The sequence below is a fragment of the Hypanus sabinus genome, chromosome 9 (genome assembly GCF_030144855.1).
Source record: "Hypanus sabinus isolate sHypSab1 chromosome 9, sHypSab1.hap1, whole genome shotgun sequence".
Taxonomy (NCBI): Eukaryota; Metazoa; Chordata; class Chondrichthyes; order Myliobatiformes; family Dasyatidae; genus Hypanus; species Hypanus sabinus.
In genome coordinates, this window is record NC_082714.1 from 87,270,755 (window position 1) to 87,285,079 (window position 14,325).

The following is a 14,325-nucleotide window of genomic DNA, read 5'->3' on the forward strand; positions in this document are numbered from 1 at the left end:
TTCCGTTTCCAGCCCTGTCGTACGTAATCACCATTTTTTTACCTACAACGTACGATTCAGCATTCCATGTTTGGTATAGGAAGGGCATTAGACATTTTGAAGATCTTTTCATTGATAATTGCTTCGCTTCTTTTCAGCAGCTCTCTGTTAAGTTCAATCTGCCCAATGCCATTTTTTTAGTTATCTCCAAATTAGACACTTTATTGCTCCTCTAATTCCTAACTTTCCCGAAATGCCTGCGAAAAATGCTATGGACTTATTTCTTTCCATTAATCCACTAGGTAATGGTTTAATATCAATTATTCGAGATAAATTAGCAGCCTTACGACGGGCCCCTGTGGATAAAATTAAAATGGCATGGGAGCAGGATTTAAATACCTCCTTATCTAATGAGAGTTGGGACTTGATTCTCAAATTGGTTAACTCAACCTGTCTTTGTGCTGGCCATTGCCTTTTACAGTTTAAGATTGTTCATAGAGCCCATATGTCTAAATCTAAATTATCTCGATTCTACCCTAACATTAGTCCGCTTTGTGATAAATGCAAGAGGGGTGAGGCCTCTCTCATTCATATGTACTGGTTCTGTCCTAGCTTGGAGAAATTTTGGAAAGATGTCTTCACTACGTTATCGTATATTCTGAATCAGCACCTAGAACCAAATCCCTTAATTGCTTTGTTCGGTTTCTGGGGCGAGACAGATTTACGTCTGAGTCCGACCAAATGCCGAATATTATCCTTTGCCTCTCTCCTGGCTAGACGCTTGATCCTCCTCAGATGGAGAGATGTTGCCTCGCCCACTCATGCTCAATGGCTTAACGACATTTTCGAGGTCCTGCTTGGACCTCGAAAAAATTCATTATTCAGTTCTTAATTCGGATCTAAAGTTCCATAAAGTCTGGGGACCTTTTATCAAGTACTTTAATAACCTTCCTCTTGACTAGGGTTCTTTTCTTTTTGGTCCCTTGCTTTCAGCTCCCTTTTTTTTCTGGTAGTAGGCATTATTATCCTCTGTTGCTAAGTGTATTCACAGCCTGGGAGTTTGGCTGTCCTGATTTATATTCTCTATATTGTGTTGTGGTTGGTTTGGAGTTTTTTTTTGTGTTGTGGGGCTCGGGGAGGATGCTAAGTTTACTTGTCTTCAATTTAGGTGCTTTTTTTTAAATTCTCTTTCTTTGTATCATATTGTCATTGTATGCTTAATTTTGCACTGTATTAATGTTCCTCATTTTGATTTGGGGTTTTTTAATTTGTAAAATGTATAAAAAAAACTAATTTTAAAAAAAAGCATTCAGCACGGACTAGAAGGGCCGAGATGGCCTGTTTCCATGCTGTAATTGTTATATGGTTATATATAATTATAAAGAATTACATAAAAAGAGGTTAAATGGCATGTATTTACAATGTAAACAGCATTATAAAAAGTGGTTTAAAGTGTTTATGTTGCAGTGCATTGAAGGGGATTATGTCATTTATGCATTATTTATCTTTCAATAGAGAGGGTTGGTGGGGGTGAACTAGAATGGTTGACCAAATTAACTGCCTAGGGAAGAAACTTTTAAAATGGCATGAATATTTGTATACTAAATATCCAAAGGGTAACACATGATGTAGGTAGACAACAAACACGATCTGAAGCGAGGCTTCATTCAGAAGTGCCCTGCATAGACTTGGTCACCACAGCTTCTGCCAGGCCAGTCAACTCCACAGCTCACAGCAAACAGCAGGGTGGTCAGACAAAATCCGAATCCGTTTTCTTATCACTTATATACTGTATGTCGTGAAATTTGTTGTTTTGCAGCAGAAATACAGTGTAATATTTTAAATATACTTTGTTACATATATAAATACATAATTTTAAAAATTAAGCAGAGCAAAAAGAGAGCAAAAATAATGAGGTAGTGTTCATGGTTCAGAAATCTGATGGTGGAAGGAAAGAAGCTGGTCCTACACCTTTGTGTGTCTTTAGGCTCCTGTACCTTCTCTTTAATGGTAGTAATGTTCTGGGTGGTGGGGGTCCTTACCTCCGCTCAACATCATAGTGGGGGGTACTGAATCGGGTGGGGCGCCTTTCTGGTGTGTTACTTCCACTAGGATTTGATTGGCATAGACAATAGACATTGGGTGCAGGAGTAGGCCATTCGGCCCTTCTAGCCAGCACCGCCATTCACTGTGATCATGGCTGATCATACACAATCAGTACCCCGTTCCTGTCCTCTCTCCATGTCCCTTGACCCCACTATCTATAAGAGCTCTGTCTAACCCTCTCTTGAATGCATCCAGAGACTTGGCCTCCACTGCCTTCTGGGACAGAGCATTCCATATATCCACCACTCTCTGGGTGAAAAAGTTTTTCCGCATCTCTGTTCTAAATGGCCTACCCCTTATTCTTAAACTGTGGCCTCTAGTTCTGGACTCACCCATCAGCGGGAACATGCTTCCTGCCTCCAGTGTGTCCAATCCCTTAATAATCTTATATGTTTCAATCAGATCCCCTCTCATCCTTCTAAATTCCAGTGTATACAAGCCCAGTCGCTCCAATCTTTCAACATATGACAGTCCCGCCATTCCGGGAATTAACCTTGTGAACCTACGCTGCACTCCCTCAATAGCAAGAATGTCCTTCCTCAAATTTAGAGACCAAAACTGCACACAATACTCCAGGTGGGGTGTCACCAGGGCCCTGTACAGCTGCAGAAGGACCTCTTTACTCCTATACTCAATTCCTCTTGTTATAAAGGCCAGCATGCCATTAGCTTTCTTCACTGCCTGCTGTACCTGCATGCTTGCTTTCATTGACTGATGTACTAGAACTCCTCTCGTGGGCATGTGGGGGTTACCAGCATTAAATGCCCTGTAACCACACAAGACTTGTCTCCTCTACAGACGTGTTTGTTGATGTTAAGCCTCTCTCTGGCTGCGAGCCTACGACTTGCAACTGTAAAAGGCCAACAAACCCAGAGGAGAAGAGCTGTATGGAGGACTGTCTTAACAGGTAAGTGTGTGCGTGTGTTCCAACGCCCCCAGCACTGCTCCCAGCTGAACGCCATGGCTTTGCTAACAAGGTGATCTTGGATGGACTGGGTGATCTGCGACGGCTCTCTAATGTACTGTTTCAGCTTAACCTGGGCTGAGAATCAACTCAGTATGTCAGATGAGCCAGTTTGGAACATACAACAGGACATCACGGGACAGGCCTTTCAGCCCACAATGTTATGCCAAACTCATTGAGCTCATAACACCTAAGCTCTTCTGCCTGGTCTCCACATATCCATACCCTAAGAGCCTCTTAAATGTCTCCACCACTAACGCAGCAGCACATTCCAGACACTCACCACTCTGCCCCACATACCTCCTTTGAACTCTACTCCTCTCCTTTTAAATGCATGCCCTCTAGCATTGGACACTTTGACCCTGGGAAAACTATACCAATTGTATTTGTCTACTCTATCTGTGCTTCTCATAATTTTATAAACTTCTATCAAGTATCATCTCAGCCTCCACCACTCTAAAGAAGGCAGCCCAAATTGGCTTAACCTCTCCTTTATAGCATTCAGCCTCTCATCCAGACAGAAATGTGGTAAACCTCATCTGCACCCTCACCATTGCCTCCACATCCTTCCTATAATGGGGCAACCAAAAACTGAATACAGTGCTCCAGATGCGACCAAGCCAGGGCTTTATAGGGTTGCAGCATAATTTCCTGACTCTTGAACTCAGTGCCTCGACTAATAAAGCAAGCCATTCTCCTTTTGTTACCACCCTATTGACTTGAGCAGCCATTTTTAGGGACCCTAAGATACCTCTGTGCATCAATCTGCTGAATTCCCAAAACTGCTTCAAAGGCCATCTCTTGGCCTCTTTGCAAAGACTGAACCAGAGCGTCAATAAACCCCTGGCACCAGGAGGTCCCCAGTGAGCAGCATCCTCAGGTTTGCCAGGAAGCTGAGGTTGGTCTTGGAGACTATGCATCACAGCAGAGCAATGGGGAACACACACAAAATGCCAGAGGAACTCAGCGGATCAGGCAGCATCTATGGAGGGGTATAACCAAATTGACGTTTTGGGCTGAGGCTGTTCATCAGAACTGGAAAGGAAGGAAGGGGGCAGAAGCCAGAAAAAGCGTGGGGAAGAGAAAGAAGTACAAGCTGGCAGACAATAGGTGGAAGAGCTAAAGGGATGAAGAAGAATGAAATCTAGTAGGAGGAGACAGTGGACCATGGAAGAAAGGGAGGGAGGTGATGGGCAGATGAGTTGAAAAAAAGGAGTGAATGGATAACCAGCATGGAGAATGGTCAAAGAGAAAAAAGAGAGGGAGAAATTACCAGAAGTTGGAGAAATCAATGTTCATGCCATCAGGTTGCCTGACACACTGAGTTCCTCCAGCATTTGTGTGTTCCCAATCTTATTAAAGTGATAAAGCACTAAAGCACAGAAACAGGCCAGTTGGAAGTGTTATTCTGCCTCACCCTATCAACCAGCACCTGGACCATACATTCCAAAATTCTTTTAAATGTTGCATTTGAACCTACATCCACCACTTCCACTGGCAGCTCATTACACACTCTCACCACCCTCTGTGAAGAAGTTCCCCCTCAGATTCCTTTTAAGTATTTCGCCTTTTACCCCCCCCCCCCCCCCCAATCCCCATCTGTGTGTGGAGTTTGCACCTTCTCCCTGTGACCCCTGGATGCTCCAATTCCCAATAATCTGCAGGATTGGTGGGTTCATTGGCCTCTGTAAATAGTGGAGATGGGTGGTACAATCTGGAAATGCGGAAAGGTGAGAACCTCTAGTTGACTCACCCAACGTCAGTGGAAAATGCCTGCTTGTATTTACTATATCTATACCCCTCATAATTTTGTACACCTCTATCAAATATCTCCTCAATCTCACACCAGAGGGAAGAAAGTCCTAACCTATTCAGCCTTTCCCTATAACTCAGGTCCTCAGCTCCTGGCCCCATCCTTGTAGTTTTTCTGTGTACTTGTTTAATCTATTTGATATCTTTTCTGTCAGTAGGTAACCAAATCTGCACACAATACACCGAATGTGGCCTCATCAATGTCATATACAAACTCAATATAACATCCTAACTCTTGTATGCTATTGTCTGATTTATGAAGGCAATCCTGACTATGTGTAACTACAGACTTGCTGAAGGGTCTCGGCCCAAAACGTCAACTGTGCTCTTTTCCATAGATGCTGCCTGGCCTGCTGAGTTCCTCCAGCATTTTGTGTGTGTTACATGGATCTCCAGCATCTGCAGGTTTTCTCTTGTTTCTGGCCACTTTCAAGGATTTATGGATCTGTATTCCCAGGTCCCTCTGTTCTACCTCTGTCCTCAGTGTCCTATCATTCACTGTATGCCTTACCCTGGTTTGTCCTCCCAACATGCTCACCTCACACTTGACTGTGTAAAGTTCCATTCTCCCTACGTTACCAGTAACATACCCCACAGATGGCCTTACCAGCATACTGGAGACAACTTGTTAACTTACCTGCCAGGATGCCTTTGAGATGTGGAAGGAAAACAGCATTCGAGGGAAACCTACGCAGTCACAGGGAGAACGTACACACTCCACATGTGGCAGCACCAGAAGTGGGGATCGCTGGAGCTCTAAGGTAGCCCCACAGCGGTGAGGGTCCATGGTGGCATAATAGTTAGCACCACGCTATTAAAGCTCAGGCAGTTGGATTCGGAGTTCAGTTCCATCGTCAGCACGTGGGTTTCTTCTGCATGCTCTGGTTTCCTCCCACATTCCAAAGGCATTCTGGTTCGTGGATTAATTGGTCATTGTAAATTGTCCTGTGATTAAGCTAAGGTTAAATAGGTAGGTTGTTAAGCGGTGTGGCTTATTGGACTGGAAGGGTATGTTCTGCACTGTATCTCAAAATCAAAATAAATAGAATATAAAGGCTCTACTCCCCTGAAGTGTGACAAAAGAATACCTTTACCGTGCACAGAGTTTCACCAAAGGTAGAACAGCACAAACTGCAGGCTTCTTGTCAGAGTGGGGAGACAGGCATTTGCTGGTCACAGGGACCATGGAAGCTCGCCAGCCTCATTTCATCATTTGGCGCTCCGCTCTGGTCTGTTGTTGCATATTTTCAACTGTTTGATGCAGACTCATTAGCAGAACTTGGCTCCACGCCCAAAAACTGTGCACTGATGTTTTTTTATTATTAATTATAATCGGAAGATATGAGTTGTAATAAACAGTAAGGCCCAGTGTGCCACGAGCACCAAGGGCCCCAGCGCTGAAACAGATGCCCAGGCAGCGTTCCAGTTCTGATTCATTAGAGCTGGCAATAACTTTAGCAGCTCCTGCCCATTCCCACTTGTTGAGCGGCTGGCCATTGAGCATTGGGTTTTCTCTCAGCATGATTCTGCTCAGGAAGGTGGGGAATTTTGAGTTTAGTTATGAAGAGAAACTGGAGTGGAAGAGGTGACAAGGGCAGTCAGCAGGAAACTTTTCTCTAGTTGAGTAGATAGAAGTCAAAAGACATGGGTTTAGGGTAGGGGGAAGAAATTCAAGGCTGAAGGGGGTGCGGGGTGCTACCTGGAATGCATGCAGGAGTGTGGTTACTGGGTCACTGACAGCATTAAAGGAGTGTCTAGATGATCACTTTAATTGCTAAGAAAAATGGCTAAGTATAAGTGGTGGACAATGGGATTAAACAGAAGGGTGCCCATGGTCAGCATGGGTCATTTGGGTTGAATAGCCTGTTTCCCTGCTGTGCAAATCTGTGAAGGGGCATTTCAGGTGCCCAGTGTATCATTTACTTGAAGTACGTGGTTCCCTCTCCCAGACCAGTGTCCACAGAGTGCCAGAGATCTGGGTTCCATTCCAACCTTCAGCACCGTCTGTGTGCAGAGCCTGCACTTTCTCCCGGGAGCTCTTGTTCTGGGCCAGCAACTTATGGGTCAGTGGGTTAATTGGCCACTGTTAACCCCTCCCCCATCCCCATCTGTGTATGGAATCTGCACCTTCTCTCTGTGACCCCTGGGTTTTCCAGTTCCCAATAATCTGCAGGATTGGTGGGTTCATCGGCCTCTGTAAATAGAGTGGATAGGTGGTACAATCTTGGAAATGCGGAAAGAATAAAAACAGGAATTAATGTCCGATACGTATGTATGGGCGGCTGGAGTCAGTATGCTCTCAATGGGCTGAAGAGCCTGTTTACTCTGAGTTCAGAATGTCTTCTAACAGGAGACACTCATACAACGTCACCCTCCCCTTGCCCCAATTCTTTCCCGGACACCAAGCCCAGGGAGAGCATGGAAAGAGGGACTTGATTCTCAGTCAGTCAGGACAGAAGTGAGCAAACCCTGGCCACTCCTTGGGTGAGCCTCAGCTGATTGCACCTGTCATCAGGAATTTACAGACAATTCACTCTGTACTCCATACTCCCCAAGACAGATCCACTGTACATCATAGAAATCGGACCTGTATACCATCAGAGCCAATTGTTCACCCACTGACCATCCAGTATTGTCCTTCAGTAACATACTGATGGTCACACTGTCTGTGGGAATGGGCACAGAGTTACTGCCAGCTTTTTTCTACGGGTTGGGAGTTCTTTCGTCGCAAAGCAGGGCCTTCATCCCATCTCATCCATGCCAACTGCGTTGTCTGCTTGAGCTAGTCCCATTTCCCCAAGTTTGGCCCATATTAGTCTAAACCTTTCTGATCGATATACCTGTCCAAATGCCTTTATTTATTAGAAATGAAGAATGGTAACAAACCCTGTGACAATTGAGCCTGTGCTGCATATTTGATCAATTAATCCATGCATTTTTTGAATGTGGGAGGAAACCCGTAACGTCACAGAGAGAACATACAGACAGCGATGGAATTGAGCATGGGTCACTGGTATTCTAGGAGTGTTACACTAACATGTACGCTACTGTGTGTGTGTGTGTGTGTGTGTGCGTGCGTGCGTGCGTGCGTGCTTGTGTGTACGCACCTGCACCACTTTCATACAGTCGCTCTCACAGCCTCAGCCATAGGACTGCTGAGTTCATTCCCACATCGCCACACAGTCAATGTTGTGTCAGGATAACTAGTCAGTTGTCATAACCTGTCAGGGCATTTTTTCACACCATTACACGTGGTCTGGTCAACAAGTGAACCCACTGAAAGGGACTGTCTCAAGGTAAAGACTCAAAACAGGAGTGTTCGTCAGGAGCTGGTGCCTATCATGTGCACAAAAATACAACTGCAGATGCTGTAGATCAAAGAATACAAACACAACACTGGAAGAACTCAGCAGGTCAGGCAGCATCCGTGAGAAAAGAGTAGCCAATGTTTCGGGCCGAGACAATTCATCAGGATCATTCCTGATGAAGGGTCTCGGCCAGGAACGTTGCCTACTCTTTTCTCACGGATGCTGCCTGACCTGCTGAGTTCTTCCGGTGTTGTGTTAGTATTCCCTGTCTATCATGTGCCTCTTCTGTTGCAGGATGATCTTCGCGGAGTGCGCCCCCAGCACGTGTCCCTGTGACGAGTACTGCTGCAACCAGCGGATCCAGAGACACGAGTGGGTACAGTGCCTGGAGCGGTTCCGAGCCGAGGGCAAAGGCTGGGGCATCCGCACCAAGGAAACCTTGAAGGCTGGGCAGTTCATCATCGAGTATCTGGGCGAGGTGGTCAGCGAGCAAGAGTTCAGGTACCAACAACCCTATCAGATTCCCAATCACCTGCCTACTACACAAATAGCAGAGGGTGTGGTTGCAGAGGAGATTCACTGAGATGTTGCCTGGATGGAGGACTTTACCTATGTGGAGAAATTAGATAGACTGGGCTTGTTCATCCTGAATGAAGGAGGCAGAGCGGTGACCTGACTCCACATGAAAGATTATGAGAGGCTTTAATAGGGACTGAAATTGGTTTATTATCATCACTTGGACCAAGACATAGTGAAATGTTTGTCTTGCTTTCATGAATGGGAGGGGTATGGGGATTTTATTGTCAATGAGACATGACAGAATAACACTTCAAAGTACGAGATGTTTCCATATACTACCATGAAATTCGTTTTCTTGCAAACATTCATTTAAATACAAAGAAACACAATAGAATCATTGGAAAATGCAATGACAAAAATAGACAAACAACCAATGTACAAAAGACAACAAATTGTGCAAAAGCAAAATGATAATAATTATAAATAAAGAACTGAATGGGACCCACTCTCAGGGTTTCACGACTGGCCGTTATCCGACATGCCAAGGATGCGGCCTAAGAGCTTAGCTCTCCTTCGGAGGTCCGAGATCTCATGGCTCTGGAGATGGGTGGATCAAAGGTTGGTGTCCCAGCAGGAGATCGGTATGTAGTGGGAGTCGAAAAATCTACAGCTGCATGCCCAGATACCTGAGATCTTTGGACACAGAGCTCAGAAAAAGCGACACAATGGACTTTTAACTTTGTAAACCAGTGAGTTGTTTGTTTTGTCTCCCCTCTCGCTGTTAAACAGAGACATCTCTTTCTCCTTCATTAGGCAGAGAGAGAGCCTGTAGTATGTCGAATACCAGGTGAACGAGCAGTCTTTGGGGCAACTGCAAGTCTGTGTCTTTGCTGTTGCTTTGCTACACATTTGAGTGCTAGGTGGCGGGTGCCGATTTTTTTTGCTTTGGGGGGGGTCACTGGGTACTTTGGGGTTCTAACATTTAACTGTCATTCATTCTTTGGGGGTACTCTGTTTACATGGACGGTTGCGAAGAAAAAGCATTTCAGAATGTATATTGTATACATTTCTCTGACATCAAATGTACTTTTGCAACCTTTGAACACCAATTGTAGAGCCCTTAAAAGTGAGTCCATAGGTTGTGGAATCATTTCATTGTTGAGGTAATTGGAGTTGTCCCTCTAGTTCAAGAGACTGATGGTTGAGGGATCATAACTGTTCCTGAGCCTGGTGGTGTGGGGCTTGAGGCTCCTGTACCTCCTTCCTGATAGCATCAGTGAGAAGAGATCTTGGCCTGGACCATCCATACCAAGGAAATCTTGAAGGCCAGTGATGGATGCTGCTTTCCTGAAACACCACTCCACATAGATATGCTCAATTGTGACAGTGCTTTACCTGTGTTGGGTTGGACTCTATCCACTACTTTCTGTAGAATTTCCATTCAAAGGCATTGGTATTTCCGTACAAGGCTGTGATGCAATCAGTCAATATACTCTCCTCCACATGTCTGTAAATGTTTGTCAAAGTTTTACCAAATTTGCACAAATTTCTAAGAAGTTAGAGCCACTACTGTGCCTCCTTTGTAACGGCAGTTACATGCTGGGCCCAGGATAGGCCCTCTGAAATGATAACGCTAAGGACTTTAAAGTTCCTGACCCTCACCATTTCTGATCCTGTTAAGGACTGGCTCATGGACATCCAGTTTCCTCCACCTGTAGTCAACAATCAGCTCTGCTGGCATAGAGTGAAAGAAGTTGTTGTTATGTCACCATTTAGCTAGAACTTAGAACGTAGAACCATACAGCATAGAAAAAAGGCCCTTTGGCTCACAATGTAATGCCAAACCAGATAGAAAATAAATCAAAAACACCCAAAAATGAATCCCTTCTACATATCCCTCCATTTTCCTCAGATTCTTGTGACTATATAAACATCTCTTAAAAGCCTCTAATGTATTTGCCTCTGCCATCATACCAGGCAATTAGTCCAGGCATCCACCATTCCCTGAAGTAAAGAAAACTTACTCATCACATCTCCTTTGAGCCTACCTCCTCTCACCTTCAGTGCATGATCTCTGGTATTAGACATTTCTACCCTGGACTGAAGGTCCAAATGGCCTGTTACTGTGCTGCTGTGCTTTATACTCTAATCCAATGTTCACACAGATCAAATCATTACAGGGAGCATCAAGGTAGTACAAAGTTTTAAAAAACACAATGCAGAATAAAGTGCAAGAACTACAGAGAAAGTGCAGTCAGTGCGTGTAGACAATAAGGTGCAAAATAAATGATCAAAATCTTTTTCTCATAGTTTTGAGGTCAGAGTTAGAGGTTTTAAAAGGGATTTGAGAGTTAAGTTTTTCCTTACAGACTGGAAATTCCTGCCAGAGGAGGTGCTGAGGTTGGATACAATCACTACGTTTAAGAGTTATGACATTAAAATAGGAAGGCAGTAAAGAATGTGTCCCTAACACATTTAGGTGGGCAGAAAAGTCAACGTGGCCTCGATGGACTGAAGGGTTTGTTTCTGTGCCATAACTCTAAGTGGAGTATTGGAGGGTGAGAGCTGACGGTGTTTTGGCAGCGGCCTTCCTGCTGATGATTGGAGACTTGAACAAGAAATCTGGACTGGTGCTTGAGGGACACTGCAGGGGCAACTCCAGAAATGACATAGCAGGCAAACACTTCCTGTCAGATTGCACCAGTCTCCTTTTTTTTCCAAGAAGATGTGTCCTGGGGCCAATATTTATCCCAAAGCACCATTATGTTATAGGTGGCATCTCTGCAAAGGAGGTGACAGAGACCCTCAGTTTCCAGCATTTTCATTTTTATTTCAAATTTCTAGCTTCTGTAATTTTCTGATGTTCGCAGAATCAAAATTGCTATGAGGCAGCAGTGGCAAACCTAAGGCACACAGATGGCACCTGTAAACATTTGGTTGACACACAGCATGCAGTGCTGCCCATTGATTCTTTAACCCCCCACCCCCCCACAACCCATAATAATTATTATATTTACTGTCAAATGAAGCAGCAAATAACTTACAACCCGAGAGAGAGAGAGATGATTTCAGAACCAGAATCAATCAGGTTTATTATCACCTGCATGTGTAATGAAATTTGTTAACTTAGCTGCAGCAGTTCATTGCTATACATAATATAGAAAAAACTAAATAAGTAAAGCAATTACAGTATATGTATATTGAATAGATTCAAATCGTGCAAAAACAAAAATAATATATATTTTAAAAGTGAAGTAGTGTTCACGGGTTCAATGTCCATTTAGGTTTGGTGTCAGCTAGGCGGTTATGAGGGCACACGTCGTTGGATGATAGGTTTTGAAATCCACGCGGACCTGATGTCCACAACAGTTAGTGGATAGTAAACGGTTGGGACAGTTGACTTCGGCTTTGCTCTGTGCTTATATTTCTTTTCTCTCATTTGTGAGCAAACACTGGATAATGACGATGAATGTTGTTAAGTAGTTAAGTGTCTACATTAATATTTAACTTGCAGTTTTTAAAAGATTAGAATTCATAATTTTTAACAGGAGTTCTAAAGTACTTCTTTTATTTCAGTCTGACTCTTATATTTTTAATAATAATAAAACAATGAATATGCAACAGCAACAGGACTTAGCCTTATCCCTAAAAAGTCCAGAATTAATTCTTATTCTATAAATGTTATTAATTAATGTCACTAAAGAAAGGAAATGTTTTTGAGGTGAGAGGCAGGAGTTTTCAAGGGGTTCTCAGTGTTAAGTTTAAAGAATCAAGGGGCAGCACTGCATGCTGAGTACCAACAAAACATTTGCAAGTGCCGCCTTGGGCACTTGTGACATAATTGATAACCTCTGCTCAGAATTACCAGAGAATGTTTTAGAAGATTATTGCCATTTTGGGTTCATGCTCTCAAGAAGGTTTGCCACCCTTTCCCTCGTTCATATCAGCCCATGGAATACATACCAGCTGCTAGTAAAGCAGTCCTATCAGTCCCACACCCTGATCTTAGCCCCACAGCTTTCCAAGTTATTCTCGGTGCCCATCCAATTCCCTCTTGTTCACCACAAATCAATTATGTGATGGTTATCACCATGTGGTTTGTACAAGTTTGCTGTACATAAATTTCCTGCTGTATCTACAGCAGTGCCGTCATTTTCCAAGAGGTCGGAAAAGACGCCTCTCCTTCCTGGCTGCGGAGCCGAGCAGTTACTTATTTCTGTTAAGATGTGCAGCACAGTGCTGTACAAGCCCCAGACATCCTCATTCATCATCCACTTGGCAAAAACAAGTGAGAAATGTTAAAGGACTACCATTAATTGATTTAGCCTGCTGGCATTCAGATCTTTACATACTCCTATGCACTTGTGAACGAAAGAGTCCAGTGCTCTTTCTGAGATTTTGTCAGTATGATGAGGCATCGCCCCCTGCAGCTTCGCGTCCTCAGTCAACACAGCTACAACCGCTTTGTACTTCCGTACCAAATACTAAACCTTTGCAGCACTGAGAAACCACTAGTGAGTACTCCACCGTATCGTGCACTTCTTAAAGCAAGACTGAAACTGGGAGGCATACCCTTAGGATTCGGGGGCAAAGATGAACAGAAACTTATTTTCTCAGAGATTGAGAGGCGTGATTGAGTCATCTGGGTCTAAGCACTGGAATTCAGAAGAATAAGCGGTAAATTTATGAAAGGGATAGGTAGCATTGAGGCAAGAAGGCAATTTCCACTGGTAAGTTAGACTCAGATGTGGAGAAACTGCTTTTCCTAGAGAGCAGCGAATCTCTGGAATTCTCTGCCCAGGGAAGCACTGGAGGCTATCTCAATAAATAGGTTTTTGCATAGTAGGCAAATTGAGGATATGGAGGAAAGGCAGGTATCTGGACAGAGTCCACAGCCAGATCAGCCATGACCTTATTGAATGGTGTGCAGACTTGAATCCTGCTCCCATCTCGTATGTGAGCGTAAACTAGCAAATTATATAAAAAATAATATAAGATCCTCTTTAAAAACTAAAGTAGTAAAGAAGGGAAAGTAAGTCTGAATCCCTCAGAAAAAGTAGAGAAAAACTGCAGAGATACTAGATAATTTTGGATCCTTTGTCAGTGACTCTATAAAGATCACAACAGTAATACGACCTCATAGGAAGTGAACAGCATGAACATTCCCTCTATCTCAATCCTGCAAGTTTATGTTTGGAAGTTAATTTCTGTTCATTTAAGTCAGAATCAGATTTATTATCGCTGACAAATGATATGAAATTTGATGTTGTGCACATATTTACTATAAATTACTAAAGTAAATGTGAAAGAAGAAAATAACTTAGTAATGTTCACGGACCATTTATAAATCTGATGGCAGAGTGGAAGAAGCTGTTCCTGAATTATTCAGTGTAGGTATTCAAGCTCCTGTACCTCCTCTCTGGTGATACTAAAAGGAGGGCATGCCCAGATGTGAAGGTTCCTGATGGGTGCCACGTTTTGTCGCCTTCTTAAAGCACCTTCTTAAAAAATCTACATTAACCTCTCCATAGATGCTGCCTGAGCTGCTGAGTTCCTGCAGAATTTTGTGTCTGTTGCTCAAGATTTCTGCAGAGCTTCTTTTACTTATGTTACCTGTGTTTGTCTTCATCTTGTCAC

General features: G+C 43.6%; 1 protein-coding gene across 2 annotated transcripts in view; it reads left to right on the forward strand.

Moving 5' to 3' along the window:
* Positions 1 to 14,325, forward strand: part of ash1l (ash1 (absent, small, or homeotic)-like (Drosophila)) — a 374,764-nt gene that overhangs the window by 305,194 nt on the left and 55,245 nt on the right. For both annotated transcript variants that reach the window (XM_059980070.1, XM_059980071.1), the window contains 2 exons: positions 2,884 to 2,992; positions 8,464 to 8,670. In XM_059980070.1, the coding sequence (XP_059836053.1) occupies positions 2,884 to 2,992; positions 8,464 to 8,670 (316 nt within the window). The remainder of the gene's footprint in view (positions 1 to 2,883; positions 2,993 to 8,463; positions 8,671 to 14,325) is intronic.